We start from the raw sequence: 27,895 nt of genomic DNA, 5'->3' as shown, positions 1-27,895 counted from the left end.
GTTATACACATGGGCGTACGATTGAAGCCGCATTAAGAGTTTTGTTCTCTTTTAGTAAGCACTCGCAATTTATCCAGATACCATGCGTTAAAAATAGGTGATCTATGTCGAATAAAATTTACTAATGGTTGGTTTTGCAGCATGACAAGATGGCTCCATTTTGTTTGTTTCCCTCGAGAATGCCCGTTGATGTTATGCGCAGAGTAAACCAAGTTTGCCCAGAATTTCACAAACTTCATCATAATGTCAGTTTTGATTTCGATTTTGTGAAGAAAGGATTGGACAGGTAAATCCTACTCAGTTTGCGAATGTAGTGATCATAAATATATAACAACTTATTCAACAAACTCATATCTAGTCTGAGATCACATAAATAGGAACTTAGTACAGGAAAAAATATCAGTCTTTAGACAGTTTTGTAAGTCTCATACCGTTTCATGCTTGTCTGTGATCTTTAGGTATGCGGAATGAATATGGAGTTATATATTTACTTTTAGTGTTGCGAAAGCGGACTGGCTCATTAAAAAAATGTTCGGCGTATACGAAAGAGTGTCGAAATCAGTCAATCGTGAGGTAAGTAAACTGTTTATTCTTGTCCGAGATGTAAGTGTCGAAGGTCGGTTGCAGGTGCGGGTAGGGTTCTACTTGACAGAAAATATATCATGGCAAGTTCTTGATTCATGACTGCATGTGTAGAAATTGATACGTTGCAATGGTATTTTTCCAACTGCTGGACCTGAAAATGAATATAATTATAACACTCTTCACGTCTTCACGATGTAATAAATTAACTACAGATTCACATGTGTTGTTTTTAACACTTCCTACCGATTTATCGTGTAATTGAACGACTCTTTATGAATAATCTGTTATTTAAAATACATATGGTAAATGAGTCATGTTCCAGGACCGGTATGAGCTATCAATAACGAGAGCAGATTACATGGTGAATAAAACTGATGAAGGAATCCAACTTCCTAAACTTTTGGAATGGGGTGTTTCAGGATGGGGATTTGGTGTAGCAAGTTTTCTCAAGCATGTTTACAAACGCTCTTTACTGAAAGCAAGAATTCCATTTGAGCAAGATTTTGATAGCACGGATATGACAATTGGTTTGGCTGAAATGTTTATCAAGACTTGGAAATTATACAACAAGTCAAACACCGGAATATTGATTGTTGTCAGCGAAGAATATTTTTGCCTCATGGAATGTCACAAATTGAAAGGAGAAATATTAGAAATTGACCAGGATGTTTTCGTAGACATTCTAACACTGCAGGAAGTGAGCAAGAATCTTACACTTGGCTTTCAGAAAGAATTGTTAGTGTAAGTAATTTGCAACACACATGTTGTTGTTCTGATAGAAAAGTACAGAAAGTTTCTGTACATAAATATTGGTTATTTAAAGACTCAACAAATCCAAATTTTAAAACTCAGTTACTCAACCATTTACTATCCTTATATTCTTCATAAATGTGTATTGCATTCCCCAATATCATAGTAGTTTTATTTCAGTGTTCAGTGTCTGCTAGACATGATTGTTGATCTGTACTTTTTTTCATGTTACAATACAATTACATGTACATTGGCATGCACATTACATGTTCATTGAGGTATTTTTACTGTCATGAAGATATCTTTTCTCGTTAGCTACCAGTTTCAGTACTGGCATTTCTTTGGTATCGTCCTATTACTAAACCTAATATGTATTGTCTAACTTTTTTCCAGAAACGTTAACCTAAAAGTGCCGGAACAGCACTGCTCCGAAATAATATAGGGGGAATTCCCTGATTCTATAAATAATAAGGTTATTATTGCTTTTCAGCGTCATCTTGGGCGATGCTGTTCTCGCATAAAAAATTTTCGCGCTGTGCAAATTTTGTATTCAAGTTTTAAGCTATTTTAAGGTTGCCGCTGACGGGTAGACCGAATAGTCATTTCGCGGATATCCTGCTTATTTTTGTGATCTCAATTGTTTTCATTTATGTTCAGCTTTGCCGAGATGGCTGATAAAAACGATTTGATTGATTGATTGATTTATAAAGGATTAGAAGGAATATAGAGATCTTTAGTTTCTGGGGTTGTTATTCGTATCGCATGTATATGTCACATAAAAAATTCATACTATTAACCTTAGTCACATTTCCTTAATATCCCAATCAGAAAAACCTGATTTGCGTATAATTTGTGGCACATTGCAAATGTGCCCATTTGCATATAGTTTCTAAATTGTTATCAATAAAGTGATTTTATATATTCTAAAAAGGCGATGTTTTTAGAAATGAAATAGAGTATGGAGTTGTATTTCTTCTCATGGGATTTGAAGAACAAAAATATCAAACTGAACAAGTATGTTGATTTTATAACTATACATTTATACCATCGATAGGGCTGGGCATTTCGAATCGAATAGTAAAATATTCAAATCGGTTCAGAGAGAAATTTCAAATCGCCGCCATCTTGTTTTTTTCCTTGCCGTCAATGGTCGAGGTAAATTTCTCATTTTTTTTTATTGAAGCCATATTTTTTCAACGGAATCCTGACATGAGACTCTTTTCTGCAGTGAGGTATTGATGAAAACGTGTTTTTCATGGTGTGTGAACGCTCAGCAATCTGTCTGAGTGATGTATTTTTCGTTTCCAGTAATTTATGTGTCTGGAGGACCCAATACAATAGGAAAGTTACATACAATTATAAATGTTCCAAGTATTAGAGATTCGATTCGATTTGAAAAAGTTATTTGATTCGATTCTGAAATCATCAGGTATTCAAAAATGACCAGCCATAACCATCGATGGTATAAATGTATACGATTTTTCCTCAGAAATATTTCAGATCTCCCGTTTGTTTTGAGCATGCTGTTAGGATCCGTACTTACGTAAAAATCATTTCAATTTGCAATGTCCTCATAAATGTTATTTATCGTTTTATGAAACTCTCATTTTTTCGAGCGTCTTCAGATTTTCGGATGAACATGATGTTAAAATATTTAAGATTCGTTTAAATGTTGTCGCTATTTAAGACGTTTAATAAAGCAATATAGAGCTGGAAGAATATTTGCATGCTTCTATTTCACAAATTTTAAAATTCGAATCAACTGTTTTATTTTAACTTAGGATTGGATCGCCCGTGAACTGATGGAATATAGTACTGCCATTTTGTGTCCAAATATTTGTCATTCGATCGTGGAACTAAATAAGGTTATGGAAGTTATGTCAAGACCCAAACATATAGAGAAATACGTTGACAATTTGGATGCTGGTCTTATCAGGAATGCACTGGTCGAATATCGAACTTTAGAACAGGTAAATATGTCAATGTTCAAAATATATGACAAAACGCAGACTTGGGAGTTATCTTTGTGATGCATTGATGTAGATGCATTGATATTCAATTAATTCTATGTTCGAACTGTTGCTCATTCAAAAAAGGGCAATTGCAACAACGTAGTTATTGAAACGTTGCATCGCTCATGATATCTTCTACAATTGCTTTGTATTTTCAGGGTAATGTAGGTGACATGAATGCAAAACTGGGAATCACGAATCCCCACGAATACGTGTTAAAAGATCAGAGAGAGGGCGGAGGTGGAATATTTTTGTTTGAAATAATGCAAGTGAATTAAAAAAAAAATTGTATAAACCTTTGGCTGGTTATTGAAATAAAGTATTGCAAAAAAACAAATGGGTCAACAAGTGTCTGTCGACTTTAACAAAATGTACGTGATATAATAGGTTATTACAAAGCAAATTGCATTCATGAATTTAGTTAATTAATCTTGTTTTCAGTAAAATACTTTTGCAAAGACGTTAAAGAAATGCTGGAAAAACTACAAGGCACACAACAAAGGTATTTTTAGTATAACTAGATTCAAACATTACTCGGTTCTTGATTATTTTAACAGAATGTCTCTCATGCTGCAAAAAACTATCAACACTATAAACCCTTAGACCTCATAGCGCCGGAACACATCGATCGCACATGAAATAAATGTATTAGAATTAGACAATAACATTTAACAGATTATAATGTGTATCAGCAACACTTAGTGGAATAACAAGAGGATTGTATTTTATTTGAGGGGCCAATATATTCTCGTGGATCATATCAAACCAGTTATTGGAAGAAACGTTATGATTTTTTCCGATGAAAATCCAGATCTTACTGTTGTAAACACTGTCACAGAAATTTCATCATTCGGAGCCTTCCTCGCGTGGGTAACATCCTATATCGTTTTTCATATTTGAAAAAACTTTTAATGTTCCCATGATATGTTATGTTATCCTGTAAAAAAGCTCTAGCTATGGAAATATGCGGCATACTTCAAAACAAATAAATTTTTCGATTGTGTCATGGTCATAAAAAAGGTTTTCTTATTTCAGTATATGAAGCATGGAGTAGCTAAGAAGATCACTAATTTGTATTCGATTTTTTTCTTTTGCAGAAAAGGAAGAAATATCATAATGGATGAATGCTTTGGAAACATTTCTAGGACGAAGCAATATGGAGTTGACGGAATCAGCACATCTAAAGGCAATTTTGCTTTAGATCTCATATTAATTACATGATCGATTTAGGACCTATCGATTGACGTTGGCGACTGCATAATAATTATATAACCCAAAAACCACAAGATTTACAAACAAAAATTCAATTTTCGATTGCCATTGTCATTCTTTATTACACGTTTTGTCGTGGTTGAGTATCATAAATACGAAATGCTTGATCTGGCTATTGGTACCATCAGAAACAATCATATTTTGATTTTTCCTATTCTTCATGCATTTATTGGACACGAAAGTTCATATGTATGTTTTTGTAAAAGTGTACAGTTTTGCTGCTGGAGCGACATTTTGAATGACGAGAAGGTTGCGGGTTTCACCACAGCTAATGAACCAATCAATTTTACATTTTCAGTGGTCATAGACGTAAGAAGTCGCCAAAAGTATTCTAATTTTATTTTATTTTCAAATTAACTATATATTTCACAATAAACTTTGTCATTTTCCGTCATTATTTGTCAAAGGTTATTGAATTTACATGCATATTGGGGAAACAGGAATATGACAACAAAAAAGAAAGGAAGGACAGTAAGCAATTTCGCCTTATACTATCGTCACATCGAATCATTTCAGACGCTTCCTAACTTGTTGTGGAAGTCAGTATTTCTTGACTGAAATATGGCAGATTGTACTTATTTCAATTTCTTTAGCAAGAACAAAAAATGGTTAGGTACGTAATAAATGTCTCACTAAGTAAATTTGATGTTGCATGGTTAAGATAAATGTCACGCGGAATTATATCTTTTTCCTACAACAAGACTGTAGCGACATTCAGAAATATGAAACAAATGTAATATTTGTCTCTGTGGAACAAGGACATTACTGAGAACGGCGTTGAAAACAAGATAATTTCATTCTAAGATAGTATTTTTGGCGTAGTGATTTGACTTTTGTGCCTATATGTATTTGAGCATTGCTTTTTTGTTTAGTTGATTTGCAAATACAAGAATTAATATAGAAAAGGAAAAACATCATTCTGACTTGATTAGACATTTATTAGTTATACATTTTGTATGGTAAATATTTACAAATGCATAAATCGACACTGAAACTAGCCTTAGTAGGATATATATATAACAAAATTCTAATTTATCTTCACAAACAACTTTATCGAGTTTACTTTCTGATATAATGACTTAGGTAAAAACTGTTGATTCTCGATTAATATAATGTGAAAAGTAAGTAATATTCATATATGGCGGTGGTTCCCGACCGTTCGGCTAAATTGAGAAATGTTGTTGTTTGTTTTATTTTTCTGTCAGTGTAACCGATTGAATGCAAAACAGATGGAGTAACATCGGTTTATTTGGCGATTTGTCGTCCGCCGTTAAAATGGATGTTTGACAAGCATGGTATTGATTGCTCGGTGTTGTATTGGCCAACGTGGAATCACAATTTTAAGGTTCAATCCGTCGCGAAATCGTTTTGTTAATTTTCACAAATTCGCAAAATACATACTTAAATTTTCACATATAGTTTACAATAAGCAATAGTTTACATCGTCCCACACAAAAGTAAACAATGTCACAGAGTATAATAGTATTTCAATAATAAAATAGACAGAATGTTACTCGCTACAAAGTTTATACTTCCAATGAATATTGCTTAAAATTGACATCGGAAAATACTGTCAAATTATTTAAGGATAAATGTTCGACCCAGATTTGTGTTTGGTCGCAATAAACTGTATCGCATGATGGTTCTTTTCACACCAAAATACGTGGAAAATGCCATGTAAATGTAAAATAAGAATACCTAACAAGTTAATGGGTGAATAACGCGAAACTTCACAAATTTAAAAAAGCGATGAGTGCTCCAAAGAAAAGAATGAATTATTCACTTCGTGTGTTGCGTTAATGCGTGAAAGATTTTTTGCGTTAAAATAAAAGTGTTTATATGCGTTTAATTGGTCGTTTGTTGTTTGAGATGATTTTGGTGTTCTATTATATTTTGTTGTATTATGTGCCAAAATATTGTTACTCAACTACAGTTACTCAAACACAGGTGATTATGTTATGTTTCATTTATTTGCCGGTCTGCAAGGACAAATCTGCCGTGGAGGTAGAAAGGTTGGGAACCACTGAAATATTGTGTCCTATATATTCTAATAATAATTAATATTAGTAATGTATTATGCAGCTGCCAACGTCAATCGGTAGTTATTGACTTCCAATATAAACTGATACGCGGATTTCATGTCGTCAATATGAGATCTAAGGCAAAATTGCCTTTAGATGTGCTGATTGCGTCAATTCCATAGTTCTTCGTCCTGGAAATGTTTCCAAAGCATTCGTTTATTATGATATTTTTTCCTTTACTGCAAAAGAAAAAAATCAAATACAAATTAGTGAGCTCCACGACCTATCTATGCTCTATATCAGTGGTGGGCACACCGCGGCTCGCGGCGGCTTTAATGTAAACTCTTTTAATTTATTGTAAAGAAGTTTTTGTGAATGATTAAGACAAATTATGTTTCAGTATGAAAATCGCTGTAGCGTTGAATTTAAGTCAGGCAAGTCAGCAAATCTTTCGTCACGATGGTCAATGTTTATTGATGCGTCGGTGGTATTGCAGCTTGATTGCAGTTAGTTAGTCTAACTCTAAGTTACTGTGCATATCCTAAATTAAGAAACGAAAGTACGAAGAGGAAAACAGAGTTGTCAAGTCAGAATGGAAAGAAGAATACTCATTTACCAGTCAGGAGAATAAACCATTGTGCTTAATCTGCCATAAGCTACTAAGTCAGAATAAAGTCAGCAATGTTAAACGGCACCATGAAACGAATCATGAAAACTTCTTACGAGACTACCCTTGTAAATCAGCTATAAGGAAACACAAATTAAATGAGCTCAAATTGTGCATATATTTGAGCATAGTTGCCTTGTTTATCTATTTATTGTTATTAGACTCTCGTGTTAATTTTTTATCTGTTCATGGAATTTTGATAATAATAATAAATTCCCCAATTTTGCGGCTCTTTTAAAGTTCTGACTTGCAGCATGCGGCTCCTATACTAAAAAATTGTGCCCACCTCTGCTCTATATACTGAAATAAGTCCCCTTTATGACCATAATATGATCGGAAAATTTATATATTTCGTATAAGTATGCCGCACAGCTTCCATAGCTAGAGCTTTTTTACAGGTAAACATAACATATCATGGAAACATTAAAAGTTTTTTTTAAATATTAAAAACTTACGTGAGGAAGGCTCCGAATGAAGAAATTTCTGTGACGGTGTTTACAACAGTAAGATCTGGATTTTCATCCGAAAAAATCATAACGTTTTTTCCAATAACTGGTTTGATATGATCCACGAGAATATATTGGCCCCTCGAATAAAACACAATCTTTTTGTTATTTCACTAAGTGCTGCTGCATTATAATCTGTTAAATGTTATTGTCAAATACAGGGCTTCCCAAACTTATTAGGCCGCGGGGACCCCAATCCTAAGCCGTATCAATTTCTGTGCCACACCAACGGGGAAGGATAATATTTCATTTACAACACAAACGACATTGTGACAAGCAAACTCGTAGGTCCGAGTCCACGGCAAGTCTTGACCTGTATTTTGTCATCATATGGGTAAAGCTGAAAATGAATATTCCCACATGTAGATCGTTGCATAAGTCAATAAAATTGTAATTGCCTTTTCTGACAGCAATGGATATTAGTCAACACTCAACCAATAAGATGCAACGGCCTTTTGATTGATATCAATCATTAGGGATCGATCAGAGCCTTTGCATTTCGTTGCGGAGCCCCTGTGCAGTCATCATGGACCCCCAAAGAGACATTCTGGTAAAATATTCAAGACAAGAGTAATGTTCAAATCTAGTTATACTAAAAATACCTTTGTTGCGTGCCTTGCAATTTCTTCAGCATATTCTTAACGTCTTCGCGAAAGTATTTTACTGAAAACCAGATTAAAGAACTAAATTCTTGAATGCAATTTGCTATGTAATAACTTATTATATCACTCACATTGTCAACATGCACATGTTGACCATTCTTCATATATGGAAATAACTAGACTTCACAGAATTTTAGGTTCTATAAACAATTGAGCCAATGGAAAATTCCCGTTTTTTTGCAATGCTTTACTTCAATGAGCAGTCAAAGGTTTATACAATTTTTTCAAAATTCATTTGCATTGTTTTAAACAAAAAGTTTCACCTCCGCCCTCTCTCTGATCTTTTAACACGTTTTCGTGGGGATTCGTGATTCGCAGTTTTGCAGTCATGTCTCCTACATTGCCCTGAAAATAAAATGTAATCAATTAAAAGATATTATGAACGATGCAACGTTTCAATAACTGCGTTGTTGGAATTGGCCCTATTAATAAATGATCAACAATTTAAACATTGAATATATAATACATCAACGCATCACATGAAAATAACTCCGAAGACTGAGTTTCGTCATATATTTTGAACATTGAGATATTTGCCTGTTCTAGAGTTCGATATTTAATCAGAGCATTCCTGATGAGACCAGCATCCGAATCGTCAACGTATTTTTCCATATGTTTGGGCCTTGACATAATTTCCATAACTTTATTTAGTTCCACGATCGAATGACAAATATTTGGACACAAAATGGCAGTGCTATATTCCATCAGTTCACGGGCGATCCAATTCTGAGTTTAAAGAAACAGTTGAAAAAAAGTTATAAATATGTGGAATAGACGCTTGCAAACATTCTTTCAACTTTATATAGCTTTATTAACAACATGCATTTCTAAGCAAAAATCGTATACAAAAAGTACCATCGATGGTACATATATAGTTATATAAGCAACATACCTGTTCAGTTTGATATTCAAATTCCTCAAATCCCGTGAGAAGAAAAACCACTCCATACTCTGTTCCATTTCTAAAAATGTCGCCTCTCTGAGACTATATAAAATCACTTTATTGATAACATTCATGGACTATATTCAAATGAGCATACATTATTTGCAATGTACCACAAATTATAGACAAAGTCGGTTTTTGTAATTGTGTTTTTTATTAAAATGCGACTTAGGTTGATAGTATTAATTTTTTATATGACATATAAATTCAAAGCCCATAACAGACTTCTGAAACCAAAGATGATCACTATATCGCTATTAATTAATCCTTCTTAAATTATCAATATTTCTGTACAGAAGAAGCATTTCTCAGCATAATAACATGTATGTTATTTACTTTATACATTACTTACACTAACAACTCTTTCTGACCTCCAAGTGTAAGATTCTTGCTCACTTCCTGTAATGTTAAAATGTCTACAAAAACATCAGGGTCAATTTTTAATATTTTTTCTTTCAATTTGTGACATTCCACGAGGCAAAAATTCAAATAAATTGTCCGGACGACTTAATTCCCAGTTATCTTCAATCAGAGGGTCTGATCTAACACCCGGTATTGGCTAGACAAGGCTTGGCTTTTTTTAATGCGCTTTTATTTCTAGCATCTTTTTAATTTATATATAAGTATATGTGTAAATTTTCATTAAAATTATTTTATTCCATTTCATGACTTCTCGGAATAAAAGCGATTTTTACTTTTTATATGTTTCGAAAGAACATTCCAAGGTATGATAAAGAACTCTGCTCTGCTCTCGTGAACAGAGCTGGGCATTTTAGAATACCTTGTGATTTCAGAATCGAATCGAATAATTTTTTCTAATCGAATCTTGAATACTTGAAAATATATAATTGTGAGCGACTTTATTATAGTAATTGGTTCTCTCAACAAATGAATTACTGAAGACATAGAATAAATCACTCAGATAGATTACTGAGCGTTCACACAGAATAACAAACACGTTTTATCAATAACTCACTACAGAAAATAGTCATATGTTAGAATTTCGTTGAAAAAATATGACTCCAATGAAAAAAAAAATTATGAATTCACCTCGACCATTAGCGGAAAGATAAAAACAAGATGGCGGCGACTCGAAATTTAGCTCTGAACCGATTCGAATAATTTACTATTCGATTCGAATATTCGATTCGAAATGCCCAGCCCTAAGCGTGAACAGCCCCCACGCCAAATCGAGGATACAAAAAGTAGCAACTAAGCAGTCACCTTATTTTAGTCTTAATTCTATATTGTAACTTCGATGATAGAATACACAAGATATTTTCATGTATATTGAAATGTAAATTTTAGCAGCTGTAATGAGAAGCAGCAATTTTCTTCGTGAGAGATATATATGTGAGGTGCAGAACCCTTGTCTGACGGATACATTTTTTCACTTTTGCTGAAGGTAATTTTGCAACTGATCATCGGACGGTGAAACCAGCCTTTAAGGGGTCTTTATCCTCTGATGTAAACAAATTTTTGCCTGTGTAATAGGCATTCCCAGACACTTCTGCTATGACAGCTTTGAAGTTTCCGCATTTGGCTTTTTTGACAACCTTTCCAGTAAACCTTGGAAAAATTTAAACGTATATGAGCTAGTGATTGTAAGAGTTATTGAGAACCAATTGGACACTCCATAACTTTTTAGACATCAGAGTACTTACTTTGAATCATTGACGATACTCTGAAATGTTTTTTGACAATTAACATCCAGTAGACCTTTTGCGTGTATCAGAGCAATATGAGCTGCTGTTCCTGAACCACATGGGCTTCTATCCAACTTAAAAAAATAAATCACCAATTTCAATGTAACTGCTAAATAAAAGAGACCAGAAAATAGTTGTTGATAGTAATATATATTCAAGGTGTAATTTTACATACCTCACGATCCGCAAACACTATCATTTGTCGAATCAAATCATTTGATTTTAATTCTGTTCTGTCATATATTATAGTGCCATATAGGAAACCAAGATCTTCATTTTCCGGGTGTTCAACCTTAACCTATGATGTTTGTGCATTATTAGCAGTTTTACAAAACTAAGATGTGAAATAATGTAGGACGATGGCGGAAACTTTTTTGTATTGGTAATTAATTATACTGTTACCCTGTTCCGTAAAACTTGTCCTTCCTAAATACCGATTTACAGGCTTTTTTGTGAATATGAGTTTGATTTGAGGTAATCCCTTCATATCTAAGTTTGGCAATTTTTAAATGCTTCAAACAGTTACCGGTATGTCTTACAATCTTTTTAGTGGCATTCAATACAGCTTGCCCAATTTCCACGGCCTTCAATGCATCACCAGCCTTGAGTGTCAAACCGAGTGCGTCAGTAGAAACAAAGGCATAGAATACTCCTCCATAAGATATGTCTACAGTGATCATACCAATGTTTGGTACATTCACATTGACATCTGAAAATGACAATGTTGTTGTTCAAATAGGTATGCACAAAAACTGCTTTATATTGAGATTTCCATTTATATATATTACATATTCTAACATCTAGGTATGTGTACAATGTAATGTGTTGTATAGCATTGTGCTCGTCCTTGGTATGTACAGACGAGCGTTTAAGAGACTTGAGCTGAGACTCTATGGTCTACCCAACATTGTATACAGTAACATATTGAATAACAAAAAAAAATCACACCAGCATTTTCTTCTTACCCATTTTCAAAACAAATGATGGCACACTTTGAAACCTCACTCTCCCAGATAAACCATTACCATACGAAACATAGGTTGGAATAAGCCCGCATGGACATTGAATATTGACCAAGGTTTCTGGCTCTTTTGCTTCAACTATATTGTAATCAACGCAGTATCTGAAAACATTGGTTATTATCTCAGCAAACACAGAAAAGATGAAAAACCTACCTCATAAGCCAATTCCAAAAATACTAATTTATTTTGTCACACACGCAAGCTGAACTACTATTTCTACCAAAATTATCAGGTGTGAAAATGAACAAAAATATACATGAAACAAGCATATGTGTGTACTTTAAAAATATACAAAACTGTTAATCATAACATTCTACCTTCCCAAGGCGATGATGGCATGTCCACACATTGTACCATATCCTTCATTGTGCATAAATATAAATGCTGCATCTGCATTTGGTAAATCTGGTTCAACTCTTAATGTTCCAAACATATCATGATGTCCACGAGGCTCATGCATCAAAAACCTTAAATAAATTCCAGAAATATGACATTTTTTGCATTAGGTTTAACTACAACTTTAAATTCCACCAAAGCCAAATATACCAACTACAATCTGGCAGTACTAAATGTTTATTTAGTATAAAACAAGATGGGACCTCCTGGAGTATGCGCACCAAGATGACACACAACCTGAATTCAGATTGTGTACCAAGTTAGGGTTCAGGCTATGCGACATCTTGGTGCGCATACTCCACAAGATGATATCCTATAGAAGGGAAGGGAGAAATGAATACATGACTATTGGATTCTAGCCTCATTGTAATGTTCTTATGTTTCTCTAGTAGTTTAACCTTGTGAGAAAAAGTTATATGAAAAACTTTGCAATTTCAGAAATACATACTTCCTTATATCATCGCAATTTTCTCGTATGTAAGCGATCTTTTCCAAGATTGTTTCCCCCGAGATATTTGGAAATCCAGTTTCAATGATTCTCAACGGCTCGCCGCATGTGTGCATTTCGCAGGTAGTGATATGCATGGTCTGATTCTAATAAGTATCACTTGTTAAATTTCTACTATTTCAGCACACAGAACCAACAACCTAAAACGACCTAAATATTAGAAAGTTTTGTTTTCAAACTTTGCAGATTGCGGCAGCCCTGGGTGCAAACACTTAACTTGGGAAATCTCCTCAAATTTTTTCACATTAACCAGTTTCTAACCTTTGTAATTTCGATTTCGTGTGGTGATTCTGTGTTTTTATTTTAAGATAGCTTCTATACTGGTCATCATAAAACCACTATTGTTTTTACCGAATTGAATAAGAACTGCTAATAAATCAAATCGAAAAATATAAATGGTCATGATTCACTGTGTTTTTTGTGTCACAAGACAACAGCCAAAATTTGGATGTCATTCTCATGTAGAAAATTAAATTCTATCAGAGGCAGCCTTACCGACCGGATCCGACCAATGGGCCATGCGTTGGTTACACTTGCAGTCAATAAGTGTATTCGAATCTATTTAAGCTCTGTCATTTTTTGTTTGTTTTTGACATATTGCGATTTGATATTGATCATTTTAAAACGCTACTTAAGACATCTATGTTCGGAATTCTATCAGAAGATTTGTTGTTTAGTATGGCTATGTGGGATTTTGAAATAGTATAGCTACTGTAATAGCATAGACTTATTTATTACAATATTCAATGCACGAAACAACTATTTTTATAAAAAAAATGAGCTATAATTTTTGCTAGCCAATAAATGAGAATTGCAAGCTCAAATGGATTATGTAAGCAGCCCTGAATAGTTTTTGTTAAAATTAATCCCCGTCACACAGTAAAAAGAAATTGTGTGAACGACTAAATTCGGAGTTATCTTCAAATCTTCAGACTGATATAGTATTATGTTCCAATTCAATGCAGTTAATACTCGTGTTCCGAAACTTTTAATAATTCAAAAAAAAAAAAAATGCATGAAATAACAATCATACACCTGTACACAGGACGAGTCCATGAAATTAATAAATAACATAACGATATATATGTATTGCCTTCCAATTAAAGTGATAATCATACTTTCGAAACTGCGGTAACTGAATTGAATTCAGTGCTTCTTTGTCAGAATATTATATTAATACAGAAAAAGAAACCGTTTAAATAGAAATCACAATTACATTTTCATCGAAACAATATACAACCAAGCTCAATACCAGCACATATCCTACCTTTATAATTCTACATATTAATTCAAAACAGCAAATTAGGCTCTAAAATAATCTTAATCAAGCCAAGCCTAAAATATGCACAGGAACAACACTAACGCTCTAAACTCGTGCCCTAAGCAGACAACAGGAAATGACAGATATCCTTGAACTTTCTACCAAAACAATTCTAACTATTACGTCATATAATTACGGCTATCAATACTTAAATACACTGCTGCAAACCGCTGCATTAACAAATGTCCTATTCTAACATCGGGGATCGGCTAAACAAGGATTGCCAGAACTATTCGTATTTTCGCTTTTTCAACGCACTTTATTTCTAGCACCCTTTTAATAAAATGCGTAAGTTTTCACTAAATTGTTTTGTTACATCTCCTGACATCTCAGAATGAAAGTGATTTTTGTTTTCTATATGTCGCGGAAGAACATTTCAAAGTATGATTAGGAACTCCGCTTTTGAATTGTGAACTGACCCCTCCCCCTCTAGGGGTGCAGAAAGTCGCCCCAAACAACAAATTCCGTATCTGCAGCTATAACAGAAAAAAATATATAATACAGGTAAAACATTGTTGCTGCGTATCGTGTCTCATAGCCTGGGTCGGATTTAGGCTTTGTCAAGCCCGTTCTGCTTGAATGAATCAGTATAGTGATATATCGATATTTTCTTTTTATTTAAAAAAATGAAGACATTATTACAGTATCAACTGATTAATTAATTTAAACTAGCATACTTTGTTCTCAAGGTTTGATGGGTAGAGTACTTTGACAAATTCGTTTATTCGACCGTATTTATATATAATATAATATTTGGAACAAGAAATCTCAATCTAATTGAAAAATTATCATTTTTCAGAAAATTTTAAACTTGATTTATTCTGAAACAAGCCTTTATAATTAAAAAACGACTAAACATGAATAGTTAATTGAATTTCGAGGCAACTAGGCTTTAGCATACCATGACCAATGGTAAATCCAGCTCAGCTCATAACCGACGAAAAGAAACTTATCGAAAAGATTTATTTAATTATATTTTTCAGAAAACTTAAGCTGATGAAATAAAATAAATAAATGATAGGCCATCATATACATAGCGAAATATAATACGCGGTTAATATTTACTCAAACTCATTTACTCAAATTACCGAGCTTCAATTTTACTAGATTTTCACATTTCCTGAAAAATTGAAGTTCCGGTACTGAGGAGTTTAGCTTCCTGTGAGTGGAATAGTATCATAAAATCGGATACGCGCATTTCAGGAAACATTTCATACCAAACGCACAAACGAAGCATATCTGAAATTTTATCAGTGGGATATGCTTGATCAATAGGACATTAAAACAAGCGCATGATATGTTATTTTCTAAACTTTTGTCGAGTTTCTTTGCGGAAAACAAATAACTTTCCAAGAGGCAAATGTACGTCTCGTACGTTTCTCGTACATACCAGTTAGTCAAGGTTTTCATTATTTTCCTTGCACCCGTTTCAGCGTCAGTCAAAAATACACCGTGTTATTTTGTTGTTCGCTTTTCAAACTTATTGAAACGAGATTTTGTATTGTTATCAAATACGCAATTATCATAGCCTTGTTAATCGTTGGCTAGAATAGATTTTTTTAGAATTTATTGCTGTAAGAAGCGGCGAATAGAATTTGCTTTCTTATTAGTTCCATTGAAAATTGTTTCTCTAAGCAGAAGTTGAATTAGAAACTCAAGGACGATATCAACATCGATTAGTAGCGTGAATGTGCAGTTCTCCCTATCAGCCAAGTCAAAGCTCAGCTAAGAACGATAGATGAAATCGTTTGCAGCACACTTAAATTACAACTTTTGGTTCGAACTTTTTAGAAAAATTGAGTTGGATGATTCAAATAAGTCCACGAATCAAATATTTCGTAATATTCCATCCCGAAATATTCAAAACTTCAAGAATTTTCTTCTGCAATTCTCAAAAAAATTAAAGTGAAAGAACTCGTTATTAAGATGCAGATTGTCAGATATTAAACAGAGTACTTCGTTCATTGTTAATTCCATTTTCCATTATTTTAATCCTGTGCACATCGCATGTTCTTTTAGATACAGAGTTTCAAATTTGCACGGTTCATCATCGAGCTTAGCTACATTTTGCACATGTCGTTTGTCTAGATTTTTTATTCTTATCTAATAAACAATTTGTGAAATTAGTACATAAATTCTGCAACTATTCTCCTTATAAGTCACCTTGAATATCAAAATTACCAATAATAAAAGGCCGGAATAAACAACAAAGGAAGTGCAAGTGATAAAAGGTATAACGGGCATATTGAAGGAGATGGTTTTTTATACGTCTTATTAAGGCATTTAAAGGTACTATTAGAGATTTTAAAATTCTCAAACGAAAGTTGCCCAAAACCAGCCGACTAACGACAAACGACTAAAATTAAAAAATTTTAACCACAAGATAATTTTGCATCTGAGAAGAAATGCTATCCTCAAAGAACTGTATGTTTCTTGACTTCGTAAACTGCGTTGTTTCGCGAAATCATTTTTGAACGTTTTGTTTTACCCACTCCCCACCCTCACACAAATTTTTGTGATTATTGTGATATTATAAGGTCTGATGTAACGCCAATGCATTGCTGATGCAACGGTAGTTTTCGACTTTGAATGTCCTTTGAAAATAGAATATATTTTCTATTGTTCTCAGATAGAAGAGATGGAATACAAAGTTTATCCAATTCGTTGGGTGTTTCTAGCAGTTTTATCAATTTGCATGGCGATCATTCTCTGTGAAATTTATTCGTACATCTTTGGAAATGACGTCGTCGCGAATTACTTCAACGTCACCTCATTTCAAATAGATATTTTGACGCTGTTGAACTTCTTGGTGGCTGGAGTATGTACGGTGTTGATACCAATTTTCAAAAATAAAATTGGGTCACGATTTCAAGCAACAATAATGGCGCTGTCGGCAGGTATCGGAATCGGCGTAGGAACTTTTGCATTTAAAAACAGGCAAGTTATGTAATTCTTGTATAGTTTTATTTTTCATGTACCAAATAACCTGCCCCACGGTTGATGTTTTTCACAATAATTAAATGTACAGTGTACGTATGACACACTTTAACCGCATATGCTTCCTATTCTTTTGCAGAAAACTGTATCCGATGATTCTATCTGCAGTACTATTTACTGGATTATCCAACGGAATCAATTTTATATTACCGGTTACGCTTGCTGCTAGCTGGTTTCCTGCACAGGAAACGGCGACCGCCATCGGCGTAACATGGTCCACTGTGAGTTTGGGAGAGGCGACAGCAGCATTAGTCTACCCTATGTGTCTTCCTTACAGAAACGCTACTCAAATAGAGAACAATTCCCATGATATTAGGCTTATTTTCATGAGCACAAAAGGAACTTCTGCTCTCATTCTTACGATATCAGCATTGTTTTTCGTTTTTATGTTGAAAAATCAACCACCAACACCGCCGGGAGCAGCGCAGGCTAACATACTTACTTTGTTAAAAGCGGATAAAAACGAGAGTGCTTCCCATGAAGTAGACACATCTTTCTTGAAATTAGTTTTGAATTTGTTGGTAAATTGTCAATTTCTACTTCTTGCTAGTGCTAACTCACTTGGATTGTCAGCCTTGATATTAGCAAAAGTGCTTGCTCCTTCGTTGATCTCAATGACATTTCCCGAAGTAACATACCGTGAAATTGGGTGGATTAGAATAGCTGGTACTCTTGCATCGATAATTGCTGGTCTTGCTGTTGGATACTATTTGGACAGATTAAAGAAATTCAAAGAATTCGCTATGGCAAGTAAGTCATCTAGGTGTTAGTATATATGTTATTCTTTTATCGCTTGAATTACTCTATTCACAGTTAATATTGCAAAATTTATTTATCTACGATCCAGACATCTTCTAATACATATCATATGCTATTTTCTTGCATACTGCACATGCAAACTTTGCATTACCCTGTAACCAGACAAAAATACATACTTTCTGAAACATTATATATAGGCCTACATATGTACAGGTGTGTATTTTTCGCAAACTTACCTGTAGACTTGGAATTTTATTGCAAATACTGTAATTCATGTAGAAAACGTTAATTCAGTATTTTGTGACTAGCTCAAAAATTATTATTTTTCAGTCGTTGTCGGAATGTTGCTGGTAACTGGAGGAATATATTTTGGGCATTTGTGTAAATATTTTCCAGTGTTAATCGTTCTCTATCCCGCGATTGCGGCCTTGCGCATATGCTCCAACGTCATTTTTACGGAATTTCTCACTGAAGTCATCTACCCGTTCGACAATACGATTCTTATGTCAATATATTATTTTCCTTCCGAGGTGGCAGCGTTCATTTTCGGTGCTGTGATTAGAAAAATTATGGACATGCATGGGGCAACCATGGCTATCATAGTTCCTTTGATTGCATGTTTTATGCAGTGGTGCCTTGTTGCCCTTGTTAAACCAGACTATAGACGACTCTCTGCAGAGATGGTTCATGAAACAGACACTCCGAGTCAACGAAGGAGCATCATTGATGAAAGCAAACCATTGTTGTTAAAATCTGGGTAAAAAGGTTACAAAAAATAGTTTAGAACGAATCCAACTAAATTTAGTTATAACAGCAATTTGTGGCTCATTCATCGTATTCAATTCTTCCAACTGTTTTCAGAATTAGATATTTGACTTACTATACAATGACTATCATCTGTGTTCTTTAACGATAAATATATAAATTTTGATTTTTTTCTGCAAAGATATTAGGTCAGACCTGAACCGTGTCTAAAAAGCTTGTATATATATGTACCTTGTTGATTACACATGCATATACCTTGTTAATGATTGCTTTCTCAAAAAATACAAAAATACATTATGCATGTTACCTTTTAACATTTTAACAACAAAAAACAGATTCGATAAGAATTAGACCGCATGCTCTGGAGAAGTCCAGACGACGGCGAAATAGACGCCAGATCATTTGCACGCTGACTAATGGTACCTGTAATTGAATGTCAGAAATCCTGACCAGGATGTTTTTATGTCACTATTATTAACAGTAGTAATTACTACTATGATAGAAGTAGCGGCCAATTTTTAACCCGATTAAGGCCTGCAGGAGTACGATGGTTCCTACGAGTAATTTCTGTCAAACAGCATCAATTGTTGTAATGACAATTACCAACAAATGCTGGTACTCGCAATTAAACATCAGGTCGGGTTGCTGTCACGCTAATGTTACAATAGTTATCAGAACCTCTTCTGTTTATATCCAGGCAAAAATCCGAGCAGACGTGGCCACTGGTTGTGGTGGTTTTTCTGTGACAACACGTTGGGCACTTGAGCTTTTGATATTGGTAGCTTCTGCAACAATATATTTATATTTCAAGCTGAACTAACAACATAACGATCGATAGGTCCACTTCGTTTCCAATAAAAATGTTAACCATAGCAGCAAATTCCCTCAGCCAAACGGCGGACATTCGCAACGGCGGCGGTAACTTTTGACAGAAGAAAAAATATCACAATGAATTGAAATAAAACAGCAAAATTTGGGATTTAATATCGGGTCCCGTAATACCCAGAGTTGATTTGAAAATAAAATAGCCTTTTGCCACTTCTTTCTTAAGCACTGAAAATTCTAAACTTGGTTGTGGAGAAATGCGAATATCCCCTTCAACAAAAGGTCGTTTCAATATCAAGACTAACAACGACGACGACTTTGCAATACGATGCTTATGAACTTTTCATACCCAATAGAGTCGTTTACAAAAGTAAAAGTAACATCAAATGGGGCCCTACAACTGGTCCGAGCCAAATATCGATGTAAGTGTTTCAATTCAAATTTGCGCTTTTCTCGAAATATCGCGGCATAGCACCAGACGTCTCCCCCCAATTTCACGATAACAAACATTTGGTGTAGCAAGTTTTTTCAAGCCGATTTACAAAAGCTTTTTACTGGAAGCGAGAATTCAACATGAGCACGGTTTTGCTGACACAGATATGACACCTGGTCTGGCAGAAATATTTACAAAACTTTGAAAAGGGAGCAATAGTTCAAACGATGGGATATTGATGGTTGTGTGTTATTAATATATTTGCCTTATAGAATGTTACAATTTGAAATTGACCATGACGTTTTGTGAACATTTTAACACCACAGTATGTCTTGCATTTGGAGGTTAAGAATAAATTGTTAGTGTAAGTAATGTCTCGCCCTACATTGTTTGATGCAAGTGAGAATTTTTTTTCTGTACAGAAATATTGATAATTAATTTCTAAAGCAAGGTTTCTCAAACTAGGCTGCCCCTGGTGGTCCGCGATGACTGCGCGGGGGATCCTCATCAATAGGAAAATAATCTGATCAATCTTTAATAATTGATTTCAATCAAATCAAAAATCGATTTCATCTTTGTGTTTGAGCGTCATGGATGAATATCCATTGCTGTCAGAAAAGGCAATTAAGATTTTATTGCCTTTGGCAACGACCCACACGTGTGAGGCAGCATTTTCAGCTTTTATCAATACTATGATAAAATAAAGGGTAAACTTGACGTAGCGTCTGGTCAATGTGTTTGCTTATCACGTTTGATCTGAAAATTGATGTGAAGTGAAAAACAACCTCATCCATTACATTAATGTCTTTCGTGTTGTAATTCAAACATTATCTTTTCTCGTTGGTTAGTCACAAAAATTGATGCGTCCTGAGATGGAGGTCCGTCAAAACTGAGATTCACAAATAGATGTCCGCGACCCAAAAAGTTTGGAAAATCCTGTTCTAAATGATTAAAAGCGGTATGGTAATTATGTTTAGTTTCTGTAGTCCGGCATTGAATGTTTATGTCATATACCCGAATTCATAAAAGTTGGATCTGGATAAAAATATCCTTCATCAAAACAAGCTTTTGTTTTTACTTTGTGGAACTGAAGTTTATATTGTTCATATTGTTTAAAATGTTACTAATAAAGTCATTTTATAAAATCGAAAACAAGTAATATTTTTAGAAATGGAACATGGAGTATGGAGATGTTTTTCTTGTTACGGAATTTGATGAACGTGAATATCAAATTGAACAATCTTGTTGCTTTTATAACTATATATTTTCCATATATATATGGTATTTTTGTATGGGGTATGTTTTAGAAGAGATTCACATATCACATGAAAAGAAAGATATTTATTTTATTTCAGATACATATATCATAGAATATATTTTCCGGTTCAAAAAAAAAATATACTAAATACATAGAAAATGTCTTCTGGTAATAGTATTACTGAACATCATTTTGAAAATGTATTTCAATCGGAAGAATTGTTGAAAAAATGCTCAACATCAGCGATCGAAGAGGCCAAGAAGCAAAATTTTTTCTTCCAGTGGTATGACGATGATGAGTCAAGAAAACCAGTACGTATCTATCTGCATTGTAGAAGAATAAACTAGTTTTAGGTTTTTTCTATAAAATTTAAAATTATTGAAAATTGGTTGTACCCTCGCTATGTCATGTTTGAAAATAAAAAACTATCTTTTCCGTCAAAATATTCAATTTCTAGAAAGTAAATTCCAAAAAATAAGACCAACTATTTTCATGAACTATATACTTGTCAACTGAAATTCGTCCACACAGAATGACATTCAAGCAAAATTCGTTGCGCTGATAGTAAAATGCTTATCAGTTACACACGGACGTATACGATTGAAGTCGTTTTCACTTTTTAGACTTTTGTTCTTTTCTAATAAGCACTTGCAATTTATCCAGATACCAAGCGTTAAAAATATTGGATCTAAGCGAATGAAATTTACTAATGGTTGGTTTTGCAGTATGACAAGATGGCTCCATTTTGTTTGTTTCCTTCGAGAATTCCCGTTGATGTTATGCGCAGAGTAAACCAGGTTTGCCCAGAATTTCACAAACTTCATCATAATGTCAGTTTTGATTTCGATTTTGTAAAGAAAGGATTGGACAGGTAAATCCTACTCTGTTTGCGTATGTAGCAATCATAATTATAGAACAACTTATTCAGCAAACTTATATCTAGTCTGTGATCACATAAATAGGAACTAAGTACAGGCAAATATATTAGTCTTTAGACAGTTTTGTAAGTCTCATACCGTTTCTTGCTTGATTAGTCTGTGATCTTTAGGGAAGCGAAAAAAAAAGATTTCCGCCAACAAGACTTCCGTCTCAAGTTCTTCCTAATACGCCCCCTGTATACGTTTATATATATGAATATAGAGTTATATATTTACTTTTAGTGTTACTAAAGCTGACTGGTTTATTGAAAAACTGTTTGGCATTTACGAAAGAGCGTCTAAAGCAGTCAATCGTGAGGTAAGTTAACTAGTTAATTCTGGTTCGAGATGTAAGTGTCGAATGTCGATTGCAGGTGCGTGTAGAATTCTTGTCAACAAATTTTTAAACAGATAAACCAAGACCACCTCGTGTGGCTCATGACTAAATGGGTAGGAAGTAATGCATTGCAATGGGAAATCAAAAATATGTCTAGTTATAACGCCCTTCATGCTGTGAAAAATCAGCCATACATGTGAATGTGATGTTGTTGACAATTTCATGAATTCATATCAATTTATCGTGTTATTAAACGACTCATCGTGATAAATTTATCATTAAAATCACATGGTAATTGATTTGATACGTTCCAGGACCGGTATGAGCTATCCATAACAAGAGCTGATTACATGGTGACTAAAACTGCTGAAGGAATTCAACTTCCTAAACTTTTGGAATGGAGTGTTTCAGGATGGGGATTTGGTGTAGCAAGTTTTCTTGAGCAAATTTACAAACGCTCTTTACAGGAAGCGAAAATTCGATTTGAGCAAGGTTTTGGTGGCACAGATATGACGCTTCGTCTGGCCAAAATGTTTATCAAAACTTTGAAATTGCACAACAATTCAAACGCTGGGATATTAATCGTTGTTTGCGAGCATTATTTTGGTCTCATTGAATGTTACGATTTAAAAGACAAAATATTTAAAATTGACCATGACGTTTTTGTAGACATTTTAACACTGCAGGAAGTGAGCAAGAATGTTACACTTGGAGGTCAGAAGGAATTGTTAGTGTAAGTAATGTATCAACATACATGGTTTTATGTCGAGAGAAATGGTTTTTCTGTACCGAAATATTGATAATATATAAAGGTTTAAATTCGATATAGTAATCATGTTTAGCTTCTTGGGTCCAGCTTTGCATGTATATTTCATATAACCTAATGCATAAGAATTGTATTTTAATAATTCAGAAAAACGTTGTTTCTAGTTTAATGGCATTTAAAGAAATGTGGTCTAAAATGTTTACAATAAAGTCATTTTAACAAGGTAATATTTTCAGCAATGGAAGAGAGTATGGAGTTGTTTTTCTTCTCACTGGTTTTGAAGAACATGAATATCAAACTGAACAGGTATGTTGCTTTTATAATTGTACATTTACCGTCGATGGTATTTTTGTTATTTATCGTTATATAAATTATTTAGAATTATGCAACGCACAGTTTCTCGAACGGCTTCGGAACATCATGTTGAATTATTTCTATGATTTCAAACGACAAATTGTTAGGTGGATATTTAATATTACCCCTAGTGCGTCTAACAAAGCAAGTTTAAAGAATGTTTGCAAGGGTTCATTTCACTGTTTTTTTTTTCAAATTTGAATCATCTGTTTCTTTAAACTTAGGATTGGTTCGCCCGTGAACTGATGGAATATAGCACTGCTATTTTGTGTCCAAATATTTTTCATTCGATTGTCGAACTGAATAAGATTATGGAAGTTATGTCCAGACCCAAACATATGGAAAAGTACGTTGACGATGCGGAGGCACGTCTTATCAGGAATGCCCTGGTCAAATATCGAACTCTAGAACAGGTAAATAAATGTTCATAAAATATGACGAGGTGCAGATATCGGAGTAATATTTAGGTGCTACTCTTTGTATTTGTACTAATTTCAACAACAAAGTTATATTTTATGAAAAACGAAGCAACTTAGTGCATGCTGCATCGCAACGTTTCATCGTTCATGTAATCTCGCATATGATTGCTTTTAATTTTCAGGGCAATGCGGGTGACATGAATGCAAAATTAGGAATCACGAATCCCCACGAATACGTGTTGAAAGATCAGAGAGAGGGTGGAGGTGGAGTGTGTTTGTTTGAAATTGAATTTAAAAATAAATTTTAAAAATTGTAAATAAAAAACAACAAATTTCTTTTCACACAATTTATTGATGTTATTAATAAAATTCTGTGAAGCAGTGCTATTTCTATATATATGAAAAAAACTTAATTAAAAGATAAACATATGCTTGTGTATTTTCATAAAAAATTTAGGTGATAAAATAGGGTATTACGAAAAAAAATGCATTCAAAAATTCATTCAATTAATCTTAATTTTAGTGAAATACTTTCGCGAAGACGTTAAGGAAATTTTGGAAAATTTGCAAGGCACACATGAAAGGTATCCTCAGCCAATCTGATTCTATTCTTGAGTATTTTTACAAATGTCTCTTTTATGACCCTGCTATAAAAATGCCATCATAATGAGTCCTTAACTCGCCCGGTATCGGAAACACATCGATCATAAATAAAATCATTTATACAATGACATTTAATAGATAAATGTCTGAAGATATTATTGTGTGTGTATCCGAACCACATACGTAATATCTTAAAATAATTGATGCTTTACATTATATTTGAGGGGCCAATATATTCTCGTGGATTATATCAAACCAGTTGTTGGGAAAAACGTTATGATTTTTTCGGATGAAAATCCAGATCTTACTGTTGTGAATACCGTCACAGAAATTGCAACATTCGGAGCATTCCTTACGTGAGTTACATCATATATCGTTTTTGAGATTTGAATTCTTAATTTGTATTAAACTACTGAGCTTAGTGAAATTAAAATATGACAGAATATTTAGGTTTGAATGATCTCATGATATTTGATATGAATAAATCTGTACAGAAATCTGTAAAATTGCTTGAGCTACGTGGAAGAGCGATTATATGTCGCATACTTCGAAATTTATACATCTCCCAATCATGTATTGAAATCCCTTTCTTTTTTTTATTTCATTGTAGATCATAGATTAGTTATGGGGTTCACTATTTTGTATTTGATTTTGCTTTTGCAGTAAAGGAAGAAATATCTTAGCAAACGAATGCTTTGGAAACATTTCCAGAACGAAGAACTATGGAGTTGACGCAATCAGTACATCTAAAGGCAATTTTGCCTTAGATCTCATATTGACGACATGAAATCCGCGTATCAGTTTATCTTGGAAGTCAATGACTACCGATTGACGTTGGCAGCTGCATAATACATTATATTGCTATTATTAATTATCATTAGAATATATAGGATACAATATTTCAGTGGTTCCCAATCTTTCTACCCCCACGGTAGATTTGTCCTTACAGACCGACTAATGAATGAAACATGACATAATCACCTGTGTTTGAGTAACTGTAGTTGAGTAACAATATTTTGGCACATACTACAACAAAATATAATAGAACAACAAACGATCAATTAAACGCAAATATACACTTTTGTTTTAACGCAAAAAATCTTTCACGCATTACCGCAACACACGAAGTGAATAATTCATTCTTTTCTTTCTAGGCTTTGTAGGAGCTGTCATCGCTTTTTTAAATTTGTGTCGTTCCGCGTTATTTACCCATTAACTTGTAAAGTATTCTTATTATACATTTACATGACATTTTCCACGTATTTTGGTGTGAGAAGAACCATCATGCGATACAGTTTATTGCGACCAAACACAAATCTGGGTTGAACATTTAATCTTAAATAATTTGACAGTATTTTCCGATGTAAATTTTAAGCAATATTCATTGGAAGTATAAATTTTGAAGCGAGTAACATTCTGTTTATTTTATTATCGAAATACATATATAATACTCTGTGACATTGTTTACTTAAATGTGGGACAATGTAAACTAATTAACAAAGTGATTTCGTTACAGATTGAACTTGAAAATTGTGATTTCTCGTCGGCAAACACAACGCCGAGCAATCAATATGTTGCTTGTCGAACATCAATTTTAACGGCGGACGGCAAATCGTAAACCTATGTTACTCCATCTGTTTTGCATTCAATCGGTTACACTGACAGAAAGATAAAACAAACAACAAAATTTTTCAATTTAGTCGAACGGTCAGGAACCACTGCCATAGATGAATAATACTTGCTTTTCCCATTATATTAATCAAGAATCAACATTTTTACCTAAGTCATTATATCAGAAAGTAAACTCGATAAAGTTGTTAGAATTTAAATTAGAATTTTTATAAATCATTTTTCATTATTAGTAACTATCAGGAGAATCTTATTTTCAATTTTGTTATATATATATATCCTACTAAGGCTAGTTTCAGTGTCGATTTATGCATTTGTAAATATTTACCATGTGTAACTAATAAATGTATAATCAAGTCAGAATGATGTTTTTCCCTTTCTATATTAATTCTTGTATTTGCAAATCAACTAAACAAAGAAGCAATGCTCAAATACATATAGGCAGGAAAGTCAAATCACTACGCCAAAGATACTAACTCAGAATGAAATCACCTTGTTTTCAACGCCGTTCTCAGTAATGTCCTTGTTCCACAGAGACAAATATTATGTTTGTTTCATATTTATGAAAGTCTTGTTGTAGGAAAAAGGTATAATGCTGTGTGGCATTTATCTTAACCATGCAACATCAAATTTACTTAGTGAGACATTTATTATGTACCTAACCATTTTTTGTTCTTGCTAAAGAAATTGAAATAAGTACAATCTGCCATATTTCAGTCAAGAAATACTGACTTCCACAACAAGTTAGGAAGCGTCTGAAATGATTCGATGTGACGGTAATATGAGACGAAATTGCTTACTGCCTTCCCTTTTCGTTGTCAAATTCCTGTTTCCTCAATATGCATGTAAATTTTATAAATTTTGACAAATGATGTTAACGGACACGCTTTCCCGCAAGTACATCGGTACAGGTAGCACTGATTTTACCAAGCGAAGCGGCGGTCTCGTCTGACCGAAAATGATAAAGTTTAAAGTGAAATATCGGGCCCATAGCTGATTTGAAAAAAAAAGTAGAACCCGTTTGGCGACTCCTCCCATATATGAGTAATGAAAATTGATTGGTGCATTAGTTGTAGTGAAACGCGTAACCTCCTCCTCATACAAACTGTAACGATAGTCAGATCAAATCATTTCTTCATACTAAACAACGACAAAACGTGTAATGAAGAATGGCAATCAAGAATTCAGATTTTTGTGTGTCAATCTAGTGGCTTGTACGGCAAATTTGACGGGGAAATTTTCAAGAAGCCGAACGTAAATGATGCCAACACAGTTCTAGGTTTTGTTAATGAACAGGTACACATATTCGGATTCCAAGCACTCAGATTACTCAGCTTATTGTTATTCATGTTTTGATATACCGTTATTTTTGGGGTAAAAATTATAGAATGGGGTCGGTATAATGATTCACCTACGAATGTCGATAATGATTACTGATATTGGAAGCGGGGCAACTGTCATT

The 27,895-nt window shown here is 33.8% G+C and overlaps 4 protein-coding genes across 6 annotated transcripts; 3 read left to right on the top strand and 1 right to left on the bottom strand.

Moving 5' to 3' along the window:
- Positions 1 to 207: 207 nt before the first annotated feature.
- Positions 208 to 26,796, top strand: LOC120327084 (glutathione synthetase-like). Of its 3 annotated transcripts, XM_078111739.1 has the most exons (12): positions 208 to 286; positions 21,506 to 21,719; positions 22,134 to 22,279; positions 22,569 to 22,644; positions 22,977 to 23,395; positions 23,665 to 23,734; positions 24,007 to 24,195; positions 24,384 to 24,465; positions 24,725 to 24,785; positions 25,029 to 25,160; positions 25,468 to 25,637; positions 26,321 to 26,796. In XM_078111739.1, exons 2-11 carry the CDS (start codon positions 21,567 to 21,569, stop codon positions 25,589 to 25,591), a joined length of 1,452 nt encoding a protein of 483 aa, XP_077967865.1. In that variant the 5' UTR covers positions 208 to 286; positions 21,506 to 21,566; the 3' UTR covers positions 25,592 to 25,637; positions 26,321 to 26,796. The 3 variants fall into 3 exon arrangements, with proteins under 3 accessions (XP_077967865.1, XP_077967862.1, XP_077967864.1); XM_078111736.1 differs by lacking the exon at positions 26,321 to 26,796 and having other exon boundaries at positions 25,468 to 26,262; XM_078111738.1 differs by lacking the exons at positions 208 to 286; positions 26,321 to 26,796 and having other exon boundaries at positions 21,494 to 21,719; positions 25,468 to 26,262.
- On the top strand, positions 944 to 3,625 carry LOC144422115 (glutathione synthetase-like). The gene is made up of 4 exons (XM_078111939.1): positions 944 to 1,326; positions 2,280 to 2,349; positions 3,117 to 3,305; positions 3,506 to 3,625. Exons 1-4 carry the CDS (start codon positions 944 to 946, stop codon positions 3,623 to 3,625), a joined length of 762 nt encoding a protein of 253 aa, XP_077968065.1.
- LOC144421997 (glutathione synthetase-like) lies at positions 3,795 to 4,578 on the top strand. The gene is made up of 3 exons (XM_078111649.1): positions 3,795 to 3,849; positions 4,082 to 4,213; positions 4,445 to 4,578. The coding sequence occupies exons 1-3, from the start codon at positions 3,818 to 3,820 to the stop codon at positions 4,566 to 4,568; spliced, it is 288 nt and encodes a 95-aa protein (XP_077967775.1). The 5' UTR covers positions 3,795 to 3,817; the 3' UTR covers positions 4,569 to 4,578.
- Positions 10,205 to 13,450, bottom strand: LOC144422174 (trans-L-3-hydroxyproline dehydratase-like). The gene is made up of 7 exons (XM_078112065.1): positions 12,991 to 13,450; positions 12,464 to 12,613; positions 12,090 to 12,247; positions 11,664 to 11,833; positions 11,300 to 11,422; positions 11,083 to 11,198; positions 10,205 to 10,987 (listed from the first exon to the last, which is right to left on the bottom strand). The coding sequence occupies exons 1-7, from the start codon at positions 13,125 to 13,127 to the stop codon at positions 10,840 to 10,842; spliced, it is 1,002 nt and encodes a 333-aa protein (XP_077968191.1). The 5' UTR covers positions 13,128 to 13,450; the 3' UTR covers positions 10,205 to 10,839.
- Positions 26,797 to 27,895: the final 1,099 nt, after the last annotated feature.

This window comes from Styela clava, chromosome 4, assembly GCF_964204865.1.
Source record: "Styela clava chromosome 4, kaStyClav1.hap1.2, whole genome shotgun sequence".
NCBI lineage: Eukaryota > Metazoa > Chordata > Ascidiacea > Stolidobranchia > Styelidae > Styela > Styela clava.
The sequence above is the reverse complement of the archived record's forward strand: the minus strand, read 5'-3'. Positions and strand labels throughout refer to the sequence as shown.

What these genes read in the sequence shown, in the direction of transcription:
- LOC144422115 (XM_078111939.1), top strand. Translation starts at nt 944, where the DNA reads ATGGTGAATAAAACTGATGAAGGAATCCAACTTCCTAAACTTTTGGAA. An exon ending in TTTCAGAAAGAATTGTTAGT is followed by an intron (nt 1,327 to 2,279) that starts GTAAGTAATTTG and finishes CGATGTTTTTAG; the next exon opens with AAATGAAATAGAGTATGGAG. An exon ending in AAAAATATCAAACTGAACAA is followed by an intron (nt 2,350 to 3,116) that starts GTATGTTGATTT and finishes ATTTTAACTTAG; the next exon opens with GATTGGATCGCCCGTGAACT.
- LOC144421997 (XM_078111649.1), top strand. Translation starts at nt 3,818, where the DNA reads ATGCTGGAAAAACTACAAGGCACACAACAAAG. An exon ending in CTACAAGGCACACAACAAAG is followed by an intron (nt 3,850 to 4,081) that starts GTATTTTTAGTA and finishes ATTTTATTTGAG; the next exon opens with GGGCCAATATATTCTCGTGG. An exon ending in TCATTCGGAGCCTTCCTCGC is followed by an intron (nt 4,214 to 4,444) that starts GTGGGTAACATC and finishes TTTCTTTTGCAG; the next exon opens with AAAAGGAAGAAATATCATAA.
- LOC144422174 (XM_078112065.1), bottom strand. Translation starts at nt 13,127, where the DNA reads ATGCATATCACTACCTGCGAAATGCACACATGCGGCGAGCCGTTGAGA. An exon ending in AATTGCGATGATATAAGGAA is followed by an intron (nt 12,614 to 12,990) that starts GTATGTATTTCT and finishes AATTTATTTAAG; the next exon opens with GTTTTTGATGCATGAGCCTC. An exon ending in TAGTGTTTGCGGATCGTGAG is followed by an intron (nt 11,199 to 11,299) that starts GTATGTAAAATT and finishes TATTTTTTTAAG; the next exon opens with TTGGATAGAAGCCCATGTGG.
- LOC120327084 (XM_078111739.1), top strand. Translation starts at nt 21,567, where the DNA reads ATGTCTTCTGGTAATAGTATTACTGAACATCATTTTGAAAATGTATTT. An exon ending in GGTCAGAAGGAATTGTTAGT is followed by an intron (nt 23,396 to 23,664) that starts GTAAGTAATGTA and finishes TAATATTTTCAG; the next exon opens with CAATGGAAGAGAGTATGGAG. An exon ending in TTGCAAGGCACACATGAAAG is followed by an intron (nt 24,786 to 25,028) that starts GTATCCTCAGCC and finishes ATTATATTTGAG; the next exon opens with GGGCCAATATATTCTCGTGG.